Here is a 25,333-nt window from a genome sequence, read left to right on the forward strand (position 1 = left end):
AATTTTATAGTAAAACAGGAATACAGGTTATTGAATTGTTTATAGTATCTGACATATTTGATGGTTCACTCTTTTTTTCGTGACCAGTAAGAAATGTGGGTATCTGTCACTAGCTCTTGGATTCTGGCTTGCTCGCAAGGGAATAGAAGAAGGGAATAAAAGAGCAAACAGAAGGTCTTACAACCACCTTAAACAAGCCTCACTGAGCAGCTTATTCAGAATGTAATTTATCTTGGTTTTTTTTCCTGAGAGTTTTAAGAAAAGTGACAGGGAACACATGGGACAGAGTATTAGAGAAATTGAACCTCAAAAGGGGAGAAAGTGTTTTATGTTACCTCCTGGTTAGCAGCAGCTAGTTCTTCTTCCAGTGCAGAGACTCTTTCTAAAGAAACCCTCAGTCGTTCCCTTACCTAGAAGAAAAATCAAAATATGTGCAGTAACGTAATTTCTATTAGTCTTTAAAGATTATATAACCTGCCATATGCACTACTGTATGCCCTGCCAGTCCGTTTGCAGGCATGTGTGTTGCATCCTTTCATGAGACCATACAGTGTTCTAAACGTTTACACCTAACCATAGGAAAACTTAACCCATGACAATAGGTATTGAACTTGAAGTGCCATACTGCTGTTCCACAGTTTGCCTGTAATTTTATGGAATACACAGCAAATGAAAATATTCTAAGACCACACTAGGCATAAAAATAAAATGTTGTTTACAAGCATATTTTACAAAGAATAAGAAAAAAACATTTGCAGATGTTTTAAGTCCAGTTCATGGAAGATAACTAATCACTTCATATTAATTGGATTCAACAAATTCATTGCAAAAATAACTTGCAGCATTGCCTTCAGGCATACATACCAGAGATTTTTATATCATCATGCAGTTTGTTTTGGTTTTGCAAAAAGTCATAAACAGGATATACTCTCATAAGCAGAAAAGATGTCTGTGTTCATGCCAGTTTCATAGATAACCTGTTCCAAGGATGTGTATGATCTACTCAGTTATTAGTAGTAGCATTGTAATTATGACTAAATATTAATTATTAGTATATTTATTTAATACCTCTGAAGACATATTTACTGTTGTTTGAGTGCTTTGGCTCAGCACCAGCTCATGTGATAGACAACCTAAGCTGGCAATAAGCTGGCAATGTAGTCATCGGTTTCCTAATATGATCAGAAGCAAATCAGACCTAAGGCAATCTTCACTGCTGAGTGCAGGTGACTCTCTCTCCTGCCTGTGAAGGGAGCCTATGGCAACACCTCTCCTAATCTACACAATTTCATTAGGCGCCTCCCATTAACTCATATTACGACCTGGTTCATCAGTCAACACTCAGGATATACTTCTATGCATGCTCCTGCTACAATGCAGCAATGCTCTTCCAGCTGATGATCCAAGGATGTTTAAGGCTATTAGCAATGTTTGTAGGGAAAGTTAGCATATTCTCTTAGACCAAGAGATGTAGCTGGCAAATAGAGCAAAATGAAAACCTTTTATGTACAATGGAACATAGTACTTTTTCATGTATGTACAATTGTTTACACACCCTTGACAAATACAGGAGATCCCTGAAAAGGTTGTGTATGTACTAATGGTTCCATTAGGGTAGAAGAAATACTAATATGCTCTGAAGATCAGAAAGAATCCTCAATTTTTTAGTCCAATTTCTGATTAATTCAACTCCCTATATTCCTTCAGCCCTATAAGAATGAAAAAAATCAACTTTTAACATTCCCAAAAATGCATGTTGTAGCTTAAATTGACATTTCCTATAGGGTGTGACTATGTAATCAATAGCTGAGCTGCAGTAACTGACTGTGCCTGTTCCTCACCTGATGCAGTTTAAGTAATTTTAAAGTGGGAGTGACTGAGCCATCTGTGAGTGGCAGTGATAAGAGTGAAAATTACTATAAATTTTCATGACTGTTTCAATTGGTTTTATACATCAGAACAAGAGAATGCAGTGAAAATATGCAATGGAACCTAAAATAATTTTTACTATTTATTAAATTTTTGTACTATTTTTCATCAAAAATGTATGTAAAAATCTTTAATCATAAAGCCTGCTTTCCAAAATGAGCTACATAATTCCTGGAAAACATAGAATCATAGAATCATAGAATAGTAAGGGTTGGAAAGGACCTTAAGATCATCTAGTTCCAACCTCCCTGACATGGGCAGGGACACCTTGCCCTAAACCACGTGGTCCAAGGCTCTGTCCAACCTGGCCTTGAACACCGCCAGGGATGGAGCATCCACAACCTCCCTGGGCAACCCATTCCAGTGCTTCACCACCCTCACTGTAAAGAACTTCTTCCTTATATCTAATCTAAACTTCCCCTGTTTAAGTTTGAACCCATTACCCCTTGTCCTACCACTACAGTCCCTAAGGAAGAGTCCCTCCCCAGCATCCTTGTAGACCCCCTTCAGATACTGGAAGGCTGCTATGAGGTCTCCACGCAGCCTTAATAAAGCTTCTCATAAAGCTTCAGATTTATGGTAGTACGTAAGTTATCACAGCAGTCATTTTATATAATTTTTTCAGTATTCAATTCTAACTCACTTTGAATATGCAAAATTAATTTGAAATATTATATTTACTAATTCTAGTTTATTAATATTTTTCATCTAATTCTATTTTTCAGTTATTCTGGTTGTAATTGAAAAACTTCAATTGTTTTAATAGCTGAAAAAGCATTTCTTCATTTGCCTTTCTCCTATTTTTAAAATCATATTCTGCTTGAAAACCAGTATTATTTCTTCAGTTCTTCTACCAGCTTCCAAGGGCTGCTCGATGACCTGCTCCCTACCCAGACCCAAGACAGGACAAGACCACTACCTGGCATTCACATCTTTCCTCTCTCTCTCCTCTTACTATGCTCTCTGCCTCTCCAGAGGTTCCCTCAATTCCTCTGCAGATCCTAAAACTCTTTTTCTGTATCCTGCTTCTCTTCTCACCACCATTTCTATCTTTTACTAGCTCTTCGCTATTAAAGTCCATGTCCTCTGAGTGAGGGGTGTAGTTCTGTCTTCAAAAGTCCTAATTTCAATCTTTCTAACCACAGTGAGGGCTGGCAGATAACAATTTCTTAATGGAAATCTCAGCTTAGATGCAAAAACTCCACGGAAAAATGACAGTCATCTTTCTGGCTTCAGTCCTCTTGGATGTAAGCACTGCTGGGGGACAAGATGATTTAAAGAAAATTTGCAAGACTGCAGTTGTTAATTGCTGAAATGAATTGCAATGAGTTGGTAATTTTACTTTGAATTTTTGTAAGTTTCCTGAAAGCTCCATATATTAAAGCCTAAGCGTTTTACAAATGAGAATTCATGTTTAAAAAATACGTTATAAGATGTCTAACACTGGCATTCATTTTGAATAGTGTTAGAATTTGCAAACCAACTAGGCAACATTACTGAGGTCACAGATCCACAGGAGGTGGAATCAGAAAAATTATCCTTAATCTTTACACATTGTGGCACTGTAGAACTGAATCAGAGTGGGTTTTATATGGACATTTTAAAGCCTGAAATAAGCACTCCCTGGAAATAATAGGCATTTGTTTAAAAGAAAATTTGAGAGAGAATTTTTTTACACGGCACTTGAGAAAAAATAGGTAGAGAATGAATGTCCTTGTTCTGAATATCAAGCTATTATACTCAAATAAAATTTTTTTCATTCTTGCCCTCTTTATTGTTAGTAACAACATGGAACAGTACCAGTGTAACACAGAGCAACAGCTGGAAGCTGTTTCTTTAGCCTTGCCTTGCCTTCCCTCCCTTCTACATACACAGTTAACCACACTGCTTTTTTATAATGACCTAACCAAAATTGCAGTGGCCCTTGTTCTGTGAATGTAAGAATTGCAAAACGAACTGAAGGCAACTCTGCCTTGGCACAGGAGACTTTTTTTAACTTTCATCTGCCCAGTGAACAACTAATTCATTCACGTTTTCCATGATGACATTGGAAATGTTGCAACTAATTCATCACTTTCAATCACATACATAGTGGTTGTTGAAGTGGAAGGAAATCTTTGATTTTATCACTGAACAAGAGGAAAAATGCTAAATCAGTGTTCTGATCTGAAGGAGAAATCTGCTCCAGTTTACAGACCAGAAACTGTAACTTTATTTCTCACTTTAAATTTCTTTCTCAGTCTTCAATTGATTTCAAAATAAACTAGAGAAATAAGACAAAAGCTGAATAAAGATTTCAGGTTTGGTCATTCACATTCCAGGAAAGAATACAAACTACAAATGCCACACTGATGTATGCGGTATGCATGTATTTTGAAAATATTTTACTCTGAGCAATATTTACCAGTTAGTAATTGTATTAATATTTTCCTGAACTTTTTAAGTTCATATCTAATAACCTTAGAATCTAAATACAGGGCAACAGCCAAAGCCCCTGAAAAGCCATATACAAATGTATTGCAGATACTTTTGTATTGCATTTCCTCTTCAAATTTATGTTACAGCAAATAAAGCAAACAGAACCAGCCTCATTTCTGAGAGATGCAGGAAAAAGTATTGCTCCTGGTCACTACCTTGTCAGAGAACAAGGAGCTGGAACAAATGCAAACTATTTTTATCTGATAATTTGGGACGGGTGTGTGTGTGTGCGCATTCATAAGAGGAATGCAAATTAGTGATTAGAATATTCCATACTTTTATCTTCTGGAAGTGAAAGATAGCAAGTATAGTTCATAGAAGTAAGCATCATCATAGTGAGACTGTGTTTATCACTTCAGAAAAAACATACTACTTAAATTTCATATGGTCCTTCAATGTATTTCTATTTTCTTGGCACTAGATAAAGCTTTACTAAACAAAATTTCACAAAGTAAGAGTTATCAGATGTCACCTGATCTATCAGAACATGCTATAATATGCATGTTTAAAGGACAGATTCCTATTAGAGTGCCAAGCAAAAGGGTTGCACAGCAAGCAAAGGCTTGCTCTCTCCATGTTAAAGGGTGTATCCAGCATGTGCCCAGATGACTGCGTATTCCTCTGGCTTTTAAATGCAACCGGATTATCTTGAAATGTAACACAGTCCATGTCATATTAGCACTGCTGTCGGTGCAAAATATCACCCATCTTTCTCTGTCTCCTAGCAACTGCTTCCCACTTTTTTCCTTGCTGTCAAATTCTTTCTTCATTTTTTCCAGATCTGCAGCCCACTAAGAGCTTTTAAAAAGCACTTGCACATGCTACCATTGAATCACCTTTTTTTTTTTTTTAATGAACAGTCTATTGAATAAAAGCTCTCCTAGCTACCTGCTAATGAATAAAAAGATAGTGATAATGTTCACATGAATAGGTTGGTTTTATTTGCAAGAATATCAGGTATACTTTTCTGCCAGTAATTAAGAAACCAGTGTTTTTTGAATCTTAGCTAGGACAGTAACTCCTTCCTCTGTGAAGATCAACTGGACTCTTCTCTTGAAACATCAACCAAAAAATGGGTTTGGGGAAGAAGTTGCTTCAAACAGTTTCTTCTTTCCAAATGCACATTTTAAATGTTGAACCCAAAGTTTAAAGCAAAACAGGAAAAAACATCTCCATGAAAATAAACGTGTTCAGGCAGATTTTAGAATTCCATTATAGGTATAAAATGGTATAAATAAACCCATATTTCTAGTTTTTGTTCTTCCTGATTTGCATATGGGGAATATGTACTTCCTGACCTACTCTATACTCAGTGTATATTCCAACCATGAAATTAATCTGAGCTGCTATTTTTTATTCAACTCTAATGATGTCTAGTAAATCTCATCTTCATCTTCTGTATTATAAACTATTCCATGTATATTCATGCATAATATCCCAAAATATTTTGTAGAGCTCTCTTACGTTATTTCTAAAACTTTTCATTGCATGAAATAAACCAAAGATAGCAGCAGCAGTGAAACAAGTCTTTGGGAATTGAAGCATTCAGAAGGTCAGGGGTGATTAATTGAAGTTTCCACACAGGCTATCTTCCCTGTGAACACAGCCACAAATTTCAAGTGACTTAGGCAATAGCAAAGGCTATTAGAAATGTTAAGTCAGAATTTCACATCGCTCCCAGTCGTAATCAGTCCTAACCTTTAGTGTATAAAACTTCTGATTTTTTTAACAGCTTTTGCTTGTTAGACATAACATAACCTTACACTTGTTAAAAACAATCACTGAATCTAACTTTGAACATGAAGAAAATCTTGAAGTGCCCATGGCCTGTGTTTTAAGATTTCTAAATATTTTAGCATCATTAGATACATACTGTTGTTTGACTATATGTATAGCTTATGCCAAATTAAATTTCTAAATAATAATAATACAGCTAGTATCATTTTCATTTGCTGTGACACAACTCACCCAAGGAGACACAATGAGATTTGAGATACACATAAAATATTAAATATTCATATATTTATTCATTATCCTCAAACCATAATATAAAAATTCTCACAAAATACACTGTGACTATGCAAGAATAGACTATGAAGATGGTGGTTTGGCACTGCTAGGATCTCATATGGACAATGAGGTAAGAATAACAGCATACTCTTACTACCTGCTACTCACTAGGATGTATCTATTTGATTTAGCCAAACAGGACTGGCTTTCTAGCAGGGAAAGCTCATGACAAGATTTCACTCTACAGGGGGTGAAGGGATGCTGAAGGAGCTGTCAGACACTGAAATAATTGTCAATGACATGCTTTCTCTGAATAATTCAATTGTGGATGTGATCTCTCTGTGATGGTCTATCTTTTGGACAAAAGGTAATCGCAAACTAGAGACTTCATGTAATATACATAGAGGCAATAGGTCTTTTGGAATAAGTTAAGGTATCATTCCTGGTTTTCCTTATACTTAGCAGTCCTCCCTGGAAATATGAATCCTGAATGGATATGTTTTATTTTCCACCTTCCAGTCTGTTTTGTCTTTTTAATTGAATTTCATTAATGAGGATGTTTTTGTAACTCTTGTACAATGTACACAGCAATCCTTCCATGACCAGTCAAGTTTTGTGGCAGAACTTGTTACACCACCTTGAGATGTTTTAGCATAGGAAGTGAGAAAGTGAAAGAAAATTTGCATTTAGGACTTTCTTGATATTTTTGTATGTTTAAAAGGCAAACATTTTTATGAAAATACCTTGTTATGCTTTTTAAAGGGTGCAAAGGCTAAACTATTGGTTTCAATGTCAACATTTCTTGTGAAGAAGTTAAAGTTTCCATTATTCATTTGTAAAATGTCATGATATATTTTCAATTCACTTTTGACAGTTTTTATTACTCTTTATCCATTATTTGGGTTTTGTGTGCATTTTCTGATGAGGTACAAGCTGGCCACTTTTGGGAAGGGTATGGAGCAAATCTTCCTAGAAGCCACTTCCAGGCACATAAAGGAGAAGATGGTGATTGGGAAGAGCCAGTATAACTTTGTCAAAGTCAAATGACATCTGGCCAAACTTGTTGCCTTATGTGATGAGATGACTGGCTCCATGGATGAGGGGAGAACAGTGAATGTTTTTTATCTTATCTTTACCAAGGCTTTCTGCAAGATCTTTCATTTGGCCCTAGAGAAAAGGGTGAGATCTGAATTGGGTAAGTGGATTATACAGTGCATAGAAAATTGGCTGGACTGCAAGGCTTAGAGATTTGTGATCAGTGACACAAAGTCCAAGTGGCATTCCGTTACTATGAATGGAATAACTTCAGGCCACAAATCAGGCTTGGGGAAGAGAGAGCAGTTTTGCAGAAAAGACCTAGGGGTGAATAAGCCCACACAGCTCAGTCAGCAGGTTGAGGGAAATTATGATTCCCCTCTGGACTTTTGAGACTGCATCTGGTCTGAGGCTCTTTGGTACAAGAAAGACACTGGCAGATTTCAGTGAAGGCCCACCAAGTTGGACTGGAGCAGATGGCATATGAGAAGAGGTTGAGAGAGATGGGTCTCATCACACTTAAGAAGGGAAGGTTCATAGAACTTTTTGCTATCTACAACTAGCTAATCTGAAGATATGGAGAAAACAAAGCCTGCTTCTTCTTGGAGATGCAGAGTGACAGGACAAGAGCGAACAGGTCCAAGACTCAGCAATGGAAACTCCAGCTAGATATTATAGAAAAAAAATTACAGTGAGGGTAGTAAAACACCAGAATAGGTTTTGTGCCTGGAGATACCCAGAAGCTGATTAGACAGGACCTTAGGCAACCTGAAACAGTTGCCCATGCTTTGAGCAGGAGGTTGGGCCAGATGTCCTCTGGGAGGTCCAACCTACATTATTCTACTAGTCTCTGAGTAACTTCAATGAATTTTCTTTCATAGGTGGATTAATATCTTATTTCTGAAGGGTCTGAAACAAATTTAATTTATGTAATTTTCTGTCAAAAACCATAAAGGTATTTTAGCATATTTGGACATATGCAGTCTCTTTTACTTCCATTATTTTTAAATAGAAGTCTCAAAAATGCTGACAATGTGTGGTATAATGTGATAGCATTATGTTATCAGGTATCTGGATGATATATAAAATTTTGATCCAATTCTTCTAAAGAAAGACACTATAACATAAATATATAATTTGTACCTGAAAATAATGTGTTCTAGGTTTATAACAAATTATTTTAAACTCATTTACTAAACTGTTGCCTTGATTGATCTTGGAATGTTTTATAACTAAAATATGATTTATTATATCAAAATTCAAAAGGTTCAATGCATAGATGATTAGCAAATAGGAAAAAGGAATTTTGACCAATCAATTTTAAAACTTGCTTTATAATGTAACAAATCTCCTGTTAATATAACTGCAGATGGGTGAGTTTTCTACACTGATAATTATCATTACCACTGGGACAGAGACCCATTATATACATAAGATGTGTTACCTGTGTCACTCCAAGATTTTTAAATTAACTGAATACTGATTTTAACCTGTTACATTAAAAAAAACCACCAGAATTTCCAGGGATATATGTCAAAATATTATATTTAGCTTCAATCTAATTCCGTAAAATAATTTTCAAAATGAGATGTAAAACAAACTGCATAGTACATAAACACTACAACATTCACAAAAAAAAAAAAGTGTAAGTACATAACTGCTGAATAATCAGAATCTATTTAAAGTTTAGTTCTTATTATTTCTCATATTTATCCAGCATAGTGTCAAAAAGTATAGAAGCAGGAGAGCTCCCTGCTTTATAATTTTGTTGGTGTTTAAAATATTGGGTAAAAGATCAAAGCTCAGACCATAAACCCTATCAGTCCTCAAAAGATATTTTTGATAATACAGGGTTTTGTAAGTCTTAATGACATCTAAAAGCTTATTACAATTAATTGCTTACAGCAGCAAGAAGTCATTATATTCCCTTTCCTAGATTTTCTTTAAATATACTTTCATGACATGTAACTGAATAGAATGTATAACTAAAGCTATGGCTAAACACAAAATAAGTTTTGATTTGGCATTAAGTTCCTTAAATTCATTTAACTTTGAACCTTATAAGTTAACCCAGTATGACTCAAAAGCCACAGTGTTTCACACCTTTATTACCAAAGAAAAATAAATATTACTATAAATTACTTAAATATGGTCAACTTTCTGAGTTTATTTTTGAATTTGGAAAAGTTAATTTTTTTACTGTGAGACTGCTGAACTGGTTCTACACAAACACAGCTCAACCCTGCAGTCAATGGTCTCGGGTGCTGTGCTACACAAATGTCTCTCCTGCTTTCCCAAACATCTCAAATAGAGAAGCAACTCGGCTGCAGCAACGAGCCCAAGCAAATCAGCCAAGACAGACCCCACAAGGAACTAAGATCTTTACTCATGAGCAATGTCTCTCACGTGCTCCCTGCATGTGTAGTTTTGAGGCACTTCTTCACTAATTCAGATACATCGTCTTCTGAACATCGTGTTTCTAGACATCAACTGGATTTCTGCATTCATGTAAGCAATGCTCAAAGTGATACCTCCTAGTTGTACAAAGTTTCATTCACACAAAAGTCTTTCCAGCAGAGGACACATGAGGAATCCAGTGGAAAGACCCTCCTAATTAGCATGACTAGATGCAGTTATCATCAGTGGATTTTATTTTTATTCTGCAATAATAAGGATCTACTACTTATTTTAGGTTACCCTACTTGTAAAGGAAACACTGTGCTTATGTAGTAAATGCTAAAAACATGTCTGAAATTTGAGAGGTTTTCCTTTTAAAACTTTTTAAGAGGCAGGTTCCTTTATGTAGTTAGAAAGACCTCATTCTGCCTTTTTATTCCGTTTGTGTGTTTTTAAAATTTGAGATACCTACATTTTCTCAGCAATAACTTTAAAGCATATTGTACAGACAATAAATTACATGGTGTCATCTTTATTTAGTGCTAAATAGGAGAAACATGCCTGGCAGAGGTGAGATTTGCTTGTTTTGAAAAGTCAGTACTATTAGCTACAGAAGATAGGTAAAGTGACCCGAAGTGCATCACAGCTATTGGTCATACATTCCTATGGATTTCTCTGGACACATGTAAATGTTGTAAGTACAGGACATACTCCAAGAAGCAAATAAACAATACAGATGCTTTGCTGCATCATAAGGCACAGTTAAGTAAGTTAAAGAGTGTATTTAGTAAGCTTTTTTTCCATACTGTACCTTTTCATCCAAAGCCTTGTGGTGCTCAAACAGAGATTTCAGAGCTTTGAGGACCTCAACTTCACTGGAAACTCCTGAGGGAGATTGTGCTTGCCGTTTCACCACTGTCATCCTCAGTGACCTCTCGTGTCTTGAGACAAGGCACTCCAAATGTTCCAGTAACAGCTATTGGATTTGATATAACAGGATATTAATTTTTGTGCACCTAAATGCCATGGGAATTTTAACTATAAAGCGCATGGTACCAAATGGCAATTTTCTTAGCAACCTCATTGTAGGAGAGACTACTGGAATTATTGGGAACATTTCATTATTCTAAATCAGATGGAATAAATAGAAAAACAGGAAATCTACTCATAATTTAATTTAAAACTCTGCTATGAAAAGCGAGAACAAGAAATCACTGAGCATAGGGTTACCATCTAACTAAATTAAGTACATATTTACAATATTATTTCTGATAGTAATTGATGAGCATTAACAACCAAATAACAACTAAAGCCAGTCTAAAGCATCATGCAAAAATAATAAAGAAGTTTATAATTAATTCACCCTAAGTGTAATATGTTTTCAATTTCTACTGGAAGTTACTTAACAAAATATGTAAAAGTAAACAGTATATTTTATTACATTTTTAAGGCCATTCATTCTAAATGCCACAGCTAATGGTGTTTCTCACTGGCATGTGCACTTAAATGTTCATTGTCTCTATTGTATTACAGACATGATGGAAGACAAAAAGGCCTATAAAAAGAAATTTCAGGCTATTATAAATATCTGTAAAATAACCTGTAAATAGCCTATTGTTAACCTACTATTATTGTAAAAACACATTATAATTTTTTTTTATTATTACTCTGAGGTTACATGAAAAATTAAAATAATAGTTGACATTATATAGAAAATTCATTTGTCTATACTTTCATAGGGCTACCATTGCTGTTCTTACTGCCTGAACATAAAAGAGAATTGATTAACTGTAAGGATAAAGCAGGGTAACTAAATTCATGAATCACAATGCATGTTAAATGTATTGTAATTACAAGATATAACTATATCTAAGTCATTGAAGTGGAAATTTGAAAGTGATATGGATAGCTGTTTATTATTTCTCCTTCAATGTGTTCTTAATCTAGCTATTATTAGTTATACATTTATCTGTAATACATAGTTATATTCAGTCACATAATGACTTTATTGTTACATGAATTGATAGGCACAGAAGAGCAAAACCAGAGTGTAATCACATTATAGTTGTAATATATTGCTATTAAGTCAGGAATTATTAGGGTTTAATGTTATCTTTGCTTCAAACACAGTTCTTGTGTCCATATTTGCACCTAGTAATTGTATTATTCACAAAAATAGTGAACACATATGCAAAATACATTCATTAAGAATGTAATGACTCCATGCAGTTCAGGAAAGGAGTATTTCTACCATTTCTGAATTCAAGTGATGGCCTGCATTTATTAAAAGCAAATGAGCAAGAAATTCAGAGCTTTGTCATCCAATCCCTGTAGAGCTGACAGCAGATACAGGTGGATTTTTAATTGTTTGAGGCAGTCCAAAGTAACAGGCAAATCTGAAGAGATCTCTGTATCACAGAGCCATTGGGAACTTGGTATGGTGCTTTGGTAAGATGGTAACCCAGTACTTAAAGACACACTTAATTGCTATCATGCATAGAACTGAATTTCTGAATTTTGGTCTAAATTCATATATCGTCATGATTTTTATAGGCCACCAAGTTTATCTAGGAGATAGGTGGAGGAAAGTAAGTCAATAGCTGATTCCTAATGCTACAGCCCACCCACTGCCCCATCTCTGCAAGGAGACTGTGGCTGCAACATTCCTTTCTCTCTGCACCCAGACTCTGCCCCATTCCGTTGCCCTGGGGTAGCCAGACTCTGGCTCTAATCTATGCTGTGGACTCAGATTTCTCTACAGTCATTTCCACTTGCTGGCTGATTCCTGTTACAGCCTGGCTCATCCTGTTCTGTTGTCTGTCTTGTATGCCTTTATGCGGAAACTTTCAGTGCATCATGGCTGCCTCAGTAATAGTTTAAATGTGGTCAAAATGCTACAAATCTCTGAAGAAATTGTGAGAAAAACGGAAAATATTGAACCACAGTTGAGCTTTTAGCTTGGCCTTTCCTTCTGTAAGCTTTTGGTTGTCTGAAGGTCAAGCTGGCACCCGCTGAAACAGTCCAGAATAACAAAATCTTGATGGCTATTTTTTGCCTAACACTAAGTAAATTTATCATATTTGATGCTCTACTACTTGGAACAACTTATGCTCCAGACAAATACAGTAAAGGAGAGTTCTGAGAGCCTGTTTGCAAGTCTTAGTTGGAAGCAAAAATGAGAAAATCTGGTTTAGGGGAAAAGAAAAACAATGGCGGCACAGAATTCTTGACACGGACAAAACTTTCATGACAGAAGGAATTATGCATATCCTATAGCATAGAGATAAATAAACAACATAGGGAAAAAAAATAATACACATCCAGAACCGTTTTTGAATGGATGTAGACACACAATCTCAAGAGGGAATTTGAAGTCAGGATGGACAGAAGACAAGATCCTTGTTAGGGAAGAATGGAGATCAAAGAGAATGATGAAGAGACAGAAAAGTGTTAAACAAGGTTTCCCAGTATAAAAAAAGAACAGAGTGGTGGGAATTCAGAATTTCTAATGGGGTGATCATGGAGTTTACTATACGAACAGTGCAGCACCCTAGTCTTTGTAGAACAGCGGGTAACAGGTTAAGTTGCTGCCATATTAGAAACGTGCACAATGTAGAAAACTAAACCCATAAAAGCCATCCACTAATTTTGCCTTTAGCTTAGAATTAGAATTTTATGACAAAACCATATTTCAATGTTGGCATATATGTCATAGTCATCAAATAAATCAAGTGCAAAATATTGTGTTGCCTATTTTACTGTATGAAGACAGATGAGCTGATGTCACACCTAAGTGTCAAAATACTGATGAAGATTTACTGCACTACTTGTGAACACTTCATGCTTTTTCTTTCTGTTCTTATTCACTTGAATTTTACTCAGTTTGGTTCATTTTTTGGTTCATTTTTCTGGAATTTCTGTGAACACTGGAATTTTCCTTTACTGTCAGTCCTAAGGATGCTCAAGGAAGCATGCTGACATAGGCTTCAGGCTTGTAAATTTATTTTTTTTTTTTGCTTTTCAGCAGAAGTCAACAATATTTGTCCGCAAATTCTGTGAGCACTGCTCACAGCAAATCCAGCTAAGCAAAAGTATTATTAACCAGATCTCCCAGTGCCTCATTACTGCCAGGCAGCATTGCCAAGTCCGTCACTAAACCATGTCCGTAAGTGCCACATCTACACAATCTTTTACACACCTCCAGGGATGGCAACTCAACTACTTCCCTGGGCAGCCTGTTTCAAGGCTTGTCATCCCTTGCAGTGAAGAAACTTTTCCCAATATCCAATCTAAACCTCCCCTGGTGCAACTTGAGGCCATTTCCTCTTGTCCTGTCACTTGTTACTTGGGAGAACAAACCAACACCCACCTCTGTCCATCCTCCTTTCAAGTAGTTGCAGAGAGTGATAAGGCCTCCCCTGAGCCTGCTCTTCTCAAGACTAATCAACTCCAGTTCCCTCAGCTGCTCCTTATAAGACTTGTGCTCTAGACCCTTCACCAGCTTTGTTGCCCTTGGACAATGCAATGCTACTGCTATTTTACCCAACTTTTGCCCCAACTACAATTATACGAAAAAAAAAGATCTTCCCTACTTCTCTGGGAAGAGCAAACCTAACTACACTGAGAGAACTATGAAGTGTCCCATTGCTACAGTGATGGGGGAAATTGACATTAAAGATAACGTGTCCAAGCAATGTAGTTTAACAACTAAAGGAAATTACAATAACTTGTGGGCATGAGGGCATGTTGAGGACTTCCCCCGCCAGTAACTCAAGAATTACTGTTCCAAATATTTGTGAGAACACCACAAAATTTCATATTGAAATAACATTCTAACAATATTCGTAGTTCATTTAAACTGCAAAACAATTGTTAGAAACAGCTTTAGGTATTTTAGTATGTTGCAATTAAACTCTGGCATTAATAAAGATCATGGACTGCTGAGCATTTTCTGCTCCCTCACACTGTGTCAAACTACTACAGTTGTCAAGCACTCAGAGGGACAGGCAGCTTGCAGAGAAAGGAAGATTAAGATGAACTGTAGCAGGTGGGACAGAATCACCCACGCGTTATTGTTATGCTTCTCTTACTGGAAAGCATAAGCTTGACAATGAATTATGAAATAATCTGACAAGTGAATTTAACTCTTAGGCTGGGCAAATTTTAAGACGCTCAAGATGCCATGCTGATAATTTTGTTATAGCTAAATGAGATGAAGTTTTCTGGAGACTTGGACTTTTAATGAGCATCAAGAATGTTTAAAATAATCATTTGAAGATTGAAAAATGCTCTAATGCATGTTTTGTGAGTGAATGAAGCATCTTTAAACTGTTAAGTAGAACTAAATCAACAATAATAGAGAAAATTGTTAGATTACACCCAGCTTCCTCTATTTCTCAAATAACTTCCAAAGCACTTACGGAAGTGACTGATTTCTGTGAAATGGAAATTCATAGTTAAATGTAATGACATAAACTACATCTACCTGTGTCACCTACCTATATTATACTATAACATCATTACTACATGGACACTGATTTACATATGGAATATCAAAAAAGTTAAAACATTCTTTTTTAGGAATAATGACTCAGTAATTTGAAATTAGAGTTTTGTAGAGTTTAGAGTAATACAAAGTAGAGTTTGTATTACTACAGGACCTGGATTTTAATCAATATAAATGGAGAAATTAAAGAATCAGGAGTGGGTGATAGAAAAGGTGATGCATAAATAATGAACACAGGGAAAAAAAATCAAAAGATAAGGGATTTACTAAAATGATACAGACTTAGCTTAAGGGATTCCTTAGAGGAATAGGGCAACCTTCTAAGAAGACAATTCTCTTTCAAGGTCCAGCTTAAAATTTCTCACCAGCACAGGCAAAAATTAAATTTGCTTCCAATCTATATTTAGAATGCACGTTGTTCACTGGATCTCCATCTCTGGTGCAAGCAAAGAAGACAAGCAAAATAAGCAGACATGGAGCTGAAGAGTATCTCTAAAACTAGTCACAAAAATCAGTAATTTTCTTCTACATTGTTCCACAGTGATGGAAACCACTTTGCACTTGTGGTCAGCTAGGGTGACCTCAAATACTATACTGGTAAATTACTGGTGAAAATCTTTCTTTGAAAACCTGAAGTTACAGCCTAACTGCAGCATATGTCCCATGTCTGTCTTTCTGTACATCCAAAACAGAAAAAAAAAAAAGTCGTCAACCTAAAAACTTAATGGAAACAAACATATGTGAAGCAAAAGTATGAAAGAAAATGTAATAATCAGGATAATGGTACAAAGCAATAGAAATTAAGAGAGGGGGTTTTATGAGAATAATGCAAATATAATAACTCTTGGATTATACAGTATTTGAAAATACAGGCATTGCTATATATTACATTTACTATCTATTGTCACCCTCTTTTCTGTGACAGACGTTCTTATTTTGAAAGAAGAAACAGGTGAGTCTAGAAGACAGATATACTTTTGAGGCAAATCTAATGAAATTTACTGCCATTTACATTAGTGAAATAATGCTTTTGCCTTTACAGAACTTTAGGAAACAGCTATAGTTATTTTCATGTGTACAGTACGTTCAGACTGTAAGAACTCATTTTATCAAGTTTAAAAAAGAAAATAGAGTGCCCAATTTAGTTTCAGCACTTTTCAAACTGATGTAAGCTCTAAGAAAATTAGCTAAATAAAGGCATTAAAGCCACACTTTAAAAGATATTCTTACAGTTTTTCTGGACAATAAAAAGGAAATTTAATCATAAAATATAGGTTAAGTTCTGATCTATGGGTATTATGAGACTGCAGTGCCTAACTGAAGATGTTTCATAAACCGTTCACTAAGGAATTGAGACAATAAAATATGAATAAAATTAAATATAAGTCAGCCTTGTTCACTTTAGCAAATGCTTCAGCTCCCGAGGTATTAAGTAGAAGAAAGACGATGACACTGTTTTCTATTGCTGTTTCATGCATGAACATAGGTTTAATTTTTCTTGTTTCTAAAACTGCTTGAGCTAAAATATTTCAGACCAATTTAAGTAACATTTTTTGCTACAGACAAAAAGTATATGTATATGTCTGGGTTTTGTTGCAGTGAAAAAACACAATCAGAATTATCTGTATCAGTATTGTAATATTTTTTGTTTCAGCTGCCAAACCTCAAATTTCCTCATAATCATATTCTGATTTAATAAGTTAATCCTACAAACTCTTTCTACTTTTAAAGGATATGGATTGAGGCAAAAATAACTTTCAATTTAAATTTAAACTTAGTAGAACCAAATTAGTGGTATTTATAATTTTCTTTAAATAACATGACAAATCACATTGACCTGTGTTCCAGCTTCAGAAAAGATGCTGTCTTTCCACATGCTATAGGTGATCATTCTAGCTAGAGAATATCCAAGGAATAACTGTAACAGTTGCTATTAATATACTTTCGTACATTTTCAAAGTTTCATGAGAGAGTTTTTCAGAGAGAACTTGTCTGTCTTTCTGTCAGCAGCACCACACCAATCAACATATATACGTATGCTCCTGCAATTTCTGTTTTGCCTCACATGCTGACAGATGAAGTTGCCAGCTAAGTTCTTGACATGAAAATATTTCTACTGTATTAAGTCAGAAAAAGTTAATTATGATAGTAAAAATACATATTCAACAGCAAAAAGTCAGTAGGAAGCTTTGCTTAAGAATGATTGAGTAGGAACTTGAAAAAAATTGGGGTAAAGTTTAAGCCCTAGTATTTTGACTGAGACCTGGAGTGTACAGGACCCAGTGTCCTGGGTTCAGATGTATATATATCAAGAGACAAAAGTGATGGTATATTGAAAAATGTGGGACCTGAGCATGACATAAATGGTATGGAATAAGGGGTGGATACTGGTTTTGTTTCAGCTGTATTTTTCTCCTTCCTAGCAGCTGGTGCAGTGCAGTGTTTTGGCTTTGGTCTGAGAACAAGGCTGATGTAATTCTATCTTGGTCTCTCTCAAATACATGTTACTGTCAGGGTCTGCCAGGGCAGCTTGTAATAGAGTGGCAAATCAGGATATGTGTGGTTGTGTGGTTTCTAGGGGAAGGTTGGTTTGTTTCTGTGGAGATTGGCAAAAAGTGTATGAAGCTGTTGCCAAGAAATAAACACACAGGTATGGGTCTAGAGTAAAGAAAGAACTGCCAGTTAGGCATAACTGAAAATGTAAAAGAGAGCTAGAAGGCTAGTGTGTACTCAGAACCTGACAGAGTTGCCACTTTTATTTCTTCTTGCTGATCTTCAGTTTGAAGCAGTAGGTACTTCAAACAGTATATTTATGCTGCTAACCCAGGGAGATAAAAGACTGGATTAAAAAATTCAGAAACAGCAATCTGAGAATTTGGAACTGAGCCTCTCTATTTAAAAGTAGTAGGAACTGATACTTGAAAGAAAAATGTTTGTAGTGAGTAGTTCCACTACATGCAGCTACTCATGTGTGTGTCCTGGGAGGACAGGTAAGGCTTGCTAGCATAGCCAAGCTAGAGCTGGGTTAAGTGTGAACACTAGTGGGATGGAAGAAAGAAACATTATTTGGACTAAGTTTATATATTAGAAAATACATCTAATTTGCTCATCACAAATATGTTATCAGTGGTTCCCATATCCTATTACTTTACTAGAATCTTTGCTTACTTATAGAAGAATTTTGGAGCAACTTTTTCGTACAAAATATTAATGCTGTTTTGCATTAATAACAGCAGAAATCTCCGTTTGCAAAAATGCTTCTTTCTAGGCAATACCTTCTGAATGAGAGTTGCTGGAATTCTCATCACTAGCACTGTATTCACCATCATCAAGACTGTATTCCGAAAACAGCTTTGTATCTAAAATGCTGATCTTTCCCTATAAAAGATGTGTACAGGGGCCTAAAGAAGACAGCATGACTATTACAGCAAACTCTGACAACTAATGTATATGGCAGTTTAGACTGGCAAGAATGGATGTATGACATGATGGGGTGATAACTTACTAATGAAAAAGCTAGAGGTCAGGGTAAGTCATGCATGTTTTCTCTCTCCCCTTCCCCATTAATACTTGGACTACATCTTCCCCTCTTGTTTACTGTAACACCTCCTGAATTTCCTATATCTTTTCCATAGCCTAAATCTTTTAATCTCCAATACCTAGCTTCATCCTCACTCTGAAAACACACTGGTAGAGTTTACTAATTTTAACTGCAAGGACTTCTCACAAGGATTATCACACTCTATAACTCTCCTTCATTGGTATTAGTTCTCCTGGAAAATCTCTTACCAATTTTTTCTTTTACATAACACAAGAAACATAAGCGTGGATGATCTTTAAGCTTCTTGGTTTGCAAAGAAAGTGCCTATGACTGAGCTCAGTCTGACTTAGATGATGACTTGCAGTTGATTCATCTTCCTTTTCTCTCACAGTTGTTTGGCAAGGGGGTATCTTTGGCTCCAGGCTGTGTGGGAATTTTTGCTAGTCTGCACTGCTTATTCCAGACCCAGAGTAAGTATTGGTACATTGCAGTTTGAACATACCAAAGTTGGTGTTCTGTGGGCTTTGAAGTGAAATGCATAATGCATTCTGCTAGGAAGTTTTGTGCACATACTTAGGAAGAACTTAGGACAACTGAGAAGATGACATTGCAAATTTAGTTTATATGGTATTTTTTCTGTAAAGAAAGGGAAATGGATATACGTTCTGTGCAGGAATGGGTATATATAGTTGGCTAAATAGGTACAACTGAATGTATATTTTAACTATATTTCTGCATTCAAAAAATGATTCTGGAAATTAACACAAAGTATTCTTTATTCCATGTAAACAATTTTCTCAATGGAATTTCCTATTTTTACTTTAAATACTAAAATACCCGATATATGTAGCAGTTACTTAAAGTTTAAGCAGCGTTAGAAGTCTTCAGATTTGTAGAGATGGTTTGCTAAACCTAAAAAATGCAGTGCAATTCCTACATGCTTCTTCATTAATTAATTCTATTTTTGTGGGAGTCATTTCAGACTGTTTAGAATGTATGAGAGTCATGTGAGAAAATGTAGGTCTTACCTATGACTCCCATCACATTTCCCAAATCCATCACCTCTAAGACTTTTGTGCTAAATGTGATCATCTCCTGCACCTCCAAGCCAGCATGGAAGTAGAAGGGGCAGCTTTGCCTTTCTGCAGGCACTGGTATCATCTGTCCTTCCTTAGATTTCTGAAGTCTATGGCACCCTGGTGATATAGTTACACAGAAGACGGGAGAAAAACCCTCTCTCAGTTCTTTTGTCATGTAGGTTGTTACAGTTCCTTCAGAATGCAAATTAGCTGACCAAGGAAAGATGTTATCTGGCCAGCCAAAGTGCTATTAGTTTAATGAAAGGAGGAAAAAAGGAAGAGTTACCCAGGTCACAGAAGAATGAAATATGAATGTGAGAAAACATCCTTGGTGTTGAACCTCTCTGAGGTCTATTCCATACGTTCATTACCAGCCTGACTCCTGTCTCATCTGGGACTACTTCATCTCTTTTCTCAAACATTTCCACATCCCGTAAAGCCTTCTCTGCTCGCGTCTTCCATTTCTTGATCAATTCTGCCTTTGCCCAGATACTTGCATGTGCAAATTATTTTATTATGAAAACCATTCTGTACACCAGATGAGAATTTTTAGAAGGTGCTATCACATATTCTTGTCCCCAGACAGAATAACATCTTCTGATTGAAGTAGAACGTGGTAAATTTAAGGCTGAAATCTTGTCCTCACTCAGCTGCATAGTAAGTGACATTTACTGCAAGGGTCACATGGCTGCATCTAGACTAAGCAGTCTGACTATGATATGCAGCCTTTATCTCATCCTTATTCAGATCAAATTCAAGGCACAAAAGAAATCTGGGTCTGTTGCAACCTTGCCTTTAGCCTTAGTAAGACATGAGGGTATGTGAAGGTTACTTAGGCAGGCCCTGGGGCTTGGAAAGCTGCATGATCCCTTGCTTTAGAAAACATTTAAACGGAATGTACTTATGTTATATATAAAATCTGCTATTTTTTGTAATATATCTTGCTAACACGTACTCTCATTTCCTCTAGGACTGCAGCAACGTAGATCTGTCCTGTTACTTAGAATCTTGCAAGTCTTATGTAAAAGGCTGGAATTTTGTCTCTTTATTTTTACAAATGAAGATCTAAATTTGCATTTAAGTATATTCCTCCTCCTTTACACATACATGATTTCCAGAAAAGGTCTGCTGTATACTTACTCTTGTATTGTTTCTTTCAGCTTTCAGTTCTGAAATCTCCTCCTCTTTTTCAAGCAGCTGTTCCCTGCATGCATTTAATTCTTTTGTCAGTGCAGCAAATTCCTGTGGAATAAAATTACACATAAAGTTACTGAAGACGTAAGAGTTAGAATAATCAAATCCGTATGCATTCTAGAGTGTGAGGATTTAAATGATACTTAGAAATCATCAACACAAACTAAAACAGCGTATGTAAACATCAGTATCTACCAAAACCATTTAAAGTCTGGGCATATCTATTAAAAAGTGCCTATGGAAAACACTGATTTAAGTTTAGAAACTAAAGAAGGTTCAACGTGGTGGCAACATCCCCTATACAGCAGCTATCAGAATCACACCAGAAGAGGAACAGAACTGGCCTATTTCATAGCAACACAGACACTACATTTTACACATACCGAGATTCAACTCAACATATCCGCTTCATGAGTGTACTTGCCTCTCTGTAAGGCAGCTGTTGTAATATGGCATGGGAGAAAAAAGTTAAGGTATTCACTGATGAAAATCTACCTAATACCAGATTAACATAATTAATATTTTTTTGTGGGGGGAAAAAACCCCACCAAAAAACCCCACAAAAACACCACCCAAAACAAAACAAAACAAAAAACCCCAAACCAAACAAACCACAAAAGCAAATATCAAACCTGTTTTTCTTATTTGATATTTGAATTTAACTATTAAAATGTATTTGGGCATTATAATGAAAGGCTGAGGCAGATCAATATTCACGTTCGCTAGTAAGGAGTCAGTTTCCTACAAAATATCAACATAAAATGAAACTGTACTGTAACTTGCTCCTGACGTTAAATTTTATACATGCAACTAACAGGTTTTCTGAAAAACATATTTTTTAGTTATCAAAATTCCTAGTAAAGTCTCTTGATTTTGCTACTGCTGTTACTCTTCAAGATTACGTAGATATTTGTCTGTAGAAAGTGCAGTCACATAGTTGTCATTCCTTTCAATAATGAAAAGGTTTCACTCTATATGTGTTAGTTTTTGACAGGCATGACATACACTAAACTGCAGTGGTTGATTTTATTCTTTCCAGCAAAAAGATCCTACATTTCTCATGAAAACAATGGATGAAAAACCTTTAAAACTTGTGGTCATTTGTCAGAAAAAAAAGATGTCCTGATGAACGGTATTGCTGCTTAACAAGATTTATGCATATTTTTAAATATTAATTTTAGTTGGAGCAAAATAGTCAGTGCACCTACAAGCCGCCAGGGCTAAATTGCAGTCATTCCTAATTCCTTCCCTCCTCCCCAAAGAAAGCAGTTTAAGAAAAAAACATGTCCAGGTGGTTTATCTTCTCAGCCAGTAGGATGAAGCTGAGACTAAATCTACTTATTTAAGACAAAAGCTAGCAATGAGCTCAAAAGGGCTGGGTTTGCTGCTTCCCCTTGAGTTGCTGACAGCAGCTTTTATCTGAACTAAAGTGCTGTTCAACAGATGCTTGGTAGGTATTCCTAGGCTCATTCTTTTTTAATCAAGTTTCTAAATAGATTATGGTATATGGTATTATTAATAATATATTTTAAAGTATTCAGATAGGTTTCAAGTAATACACTGACAATGTGTAACTAAGGGTTTGTTTTGTTTCTTTTTTCAACAGATGGAACTAGATTCAAAGTAAACATCTATGTAAATCGCATGTAAGGAAAGCATTGTTCTGATATCTTCAGTGGTTTTTGTTTTAGAGATCAGGTATTGATCATATGCACCATGTAACAATGTTTCCATCAGTATTTTTATTTTACATCCTAGTGATGAAGAACTTGTGAGGATACACAGCATACTTTGATGTTAAAGCCCTTAACTTAGCTTGAAAATGAGACTTAAATTTTAAATCTCTTCTCTCACTTCCCAAAAGTATCATTAGAACTTCTGCCTGTAGGTCTTAGTCTAGGATTCAGAAACTGCCAGTCCAGCAGTGTTATTCTGTTGAGAACTTTGCTCAAAAAACTTCTGTTGTTAAGGTTATAACTAAAGTTACATACTAAATGAAAATATTGTATTTAATAGAAAGCCAATTATCTTAATTCAGATTGAATTGGAATTTTGAAGCACTAAAATGCACACACACTTTTTTTTTTCCTTCATATTCCTATAAGAGGAATTTTATAGGGCTACAGGGTGGAACTCTTGTTACTAATTTATATACAGTTTATACACATGGATAAATGCCTATCTTTTCAGGTACTTTCAGAATCTCACAGAATAAACTTTCTGTGTAATCTATGTAGTGCATTGTTGCTATTTACTTTGTCTTATTTCTTTGTATTGTTTCAGTTGGAATTGAAATAGACATTTTGGAATATGCTTGGGCATCCAGATAGGTGATAAATGGTGAAAAGGGTAACAAGTATCATCTGGTGAGTCACAGTTCCATTTCTTAAGTACAGTAAGACAAACCAATCTGATAACATTCTTAGGTTGCTTTCCTTGGAAACAGAGAAATATATTAGTTTATCAAACTGTATATTCTTTGCCGTGCCAAGGCAAGCCTGCTACCAGCAGGACAGTCCCTAATGCTTTGGTCAACACAATCTTCAATAAGGAATGGAGTTCCTACTACTTTGCTGAGTAGCATGGAGCTTATTAGGGAAATTTTGTTTGGTCATCAGCGTTTCCCCTTGCTTAAATCCAAATCATTACTCAAAATTCTGCTCACAGAGAGTCGCATACCTAACACAGTATCCTCACAGCCCTGAAATATCTTCAGCTTATATTCATAATAACTATTAGTGCCCACTTTAGCTGTGCTACCTGAGTCCAGTATTTTAGAACTTTTTATTTGAGTCACTGGCACAGCCCCTTCAAGCCTTTTAATTATTCAGCTGCTGCTGCTCTCTGAAATTCCCCTGTGCTATTGATGTGTCTGCAGTTCCAGCATTTACAACAAGCAACCACCTCTTCATATCTCTCTTCTGAACTACCAGAGACTGCTTGGTTGTAAAGAGCTTTGACTTCTCTGAATTGAATGATGATAGAAAGAGGACTTTTTTTTCCTTTATCATAAGCCTTTTCAGGGAAAGTCTCAAAGTAAAATTGAGTTTGCCCCAGAGGTTTACAAATGATTATTTCCGTCATATCTGTTTTGATGAATCAATAACTAGGATAAAACCTCACAACAACAAGTTTTTCAACTCGTGTCTCCAAACCTACAAGTAAAACTCATTTTAAATGTACCTTTTTCATCCAAGGTATCCCTGAGATATGACAGGGCTTCAGGGAATGTATTTCTTCCACAGGTTAGAAGCAAAGCAAAGCATATTTTTGTTTTACCCAGTTATGTAGTAAATAACACGTGATGATAATGACCTCTGCCTGTGCAATTCCCTCCCATTCCCAGGGATCAAGGGAATACTGTCATCTGGAATTATTGTTTGCAGCAGAAATCTTGCATGGTCAGTCTTACTTTGGGAACCCTGAAGGTAGTATCTGTTGCATAACTAATATAATTTGACAGCCACAACTGCGCTCTTAAAGCTTATGTAGAAGTTGTGTGGCTATAAAGCTAATTAAGAACTGAAGTGAATTAAAACTATATGAAAATTATTCAGCTGACTGCACTGTTTTTATACTATACTGGACACCAGGACACTAACAATTTTTTTTTCATGATAAAACAACCCAAGTAACAGCAATTTTTTTTTTTTTGTCACCTGAATAAACATAATCTCAGAGCCTATCTTATCTGCTGTTTCTTTTTGTCTTAATACTTGGGCTATAAAGCAGTCTGACTGAAAAACAGCTGACTCAAAATGACAGCTCATCATTTATTCCATGTTTATCTTTAACGAGAGGGCAGAAGCCTTGAAAACGAATTTAAGAGAAATTTGTAGCCATTGAAAGGACCGTTAGGCTTTAGAAATAACAAAAAGTCACAGACTTTCCCTGGTGAAGCACCTGAGGTACAGTCAGAGCAGAGGCTGGAGGGTGCCTGGGAAAGTGGGAGGCCATGTGGACAGGCCTGCTGACAGCGCTGCCAGATGTGCTGGCAGCAGGACTGTGCTGGGGAGGCATACCACAGCTCTCTTGCCATTAAATCTCTGCCTCTAGGGGCTGGCTTAACAAATGCTGCTTTCTTCGCTTATTGTTCCCAGGAAAGGCCTACGAGATTTATTTTTTATGACCAAATATGCAGAAAACATATATAACTGTCTCCAA

At 35.9% G+C, this 25,333-nt stretch overlaps 1 protein-coding gene across 9 annotated transcripts in view; it reads right to left on the minus strand.

Moving 5' to 3' along the window:
• PPFIA2 (PTPRF interacting protein alpha 2) overlaps positions 1 to 25,333 on the minus strand; it is a 317,029-nt gene that overhangs the window by 105,039 nt on the left and 186,657 nt on the right. For all 9 annotated transcript variants that reach the window (XM_030479349.1, XM_030479347.1, XM_030479355.1 and 6 more), the window contains 3 exons: positions 21,116 to 21,217; positions 10,661 to 10,825; positions 336 to 410 (listed from right to left, as the gene is read on the minus strand). In XM_030479349.1, coding sequence (XP_030335209.1) covers positions 336 to 410; positions 10,661 to 10,825; positions 21,116 to 21,217 — 342 coding nt within the window. The remainder of the gene's footprint in view (positions 1 to 335; positions 411 to 10,660; positions 10,826 to 21,115; positions 21,218 to 25,333) is intronic.

The sequence above is a fragment of the Strigops habroptila genome, chromosome 3 (assembly GCF_004027225.2).
Source record: "Strigops habroptila isolate Jane chromosome 3, bStrHab1.2.pri, whole genome shotgun sequence".
Taxonomy (NCBI): Eukaryota; Metazoa; Chordata; class Aves; order Psittaciformes; family Psittacidae; genus Strigops; species Strigops habroptila.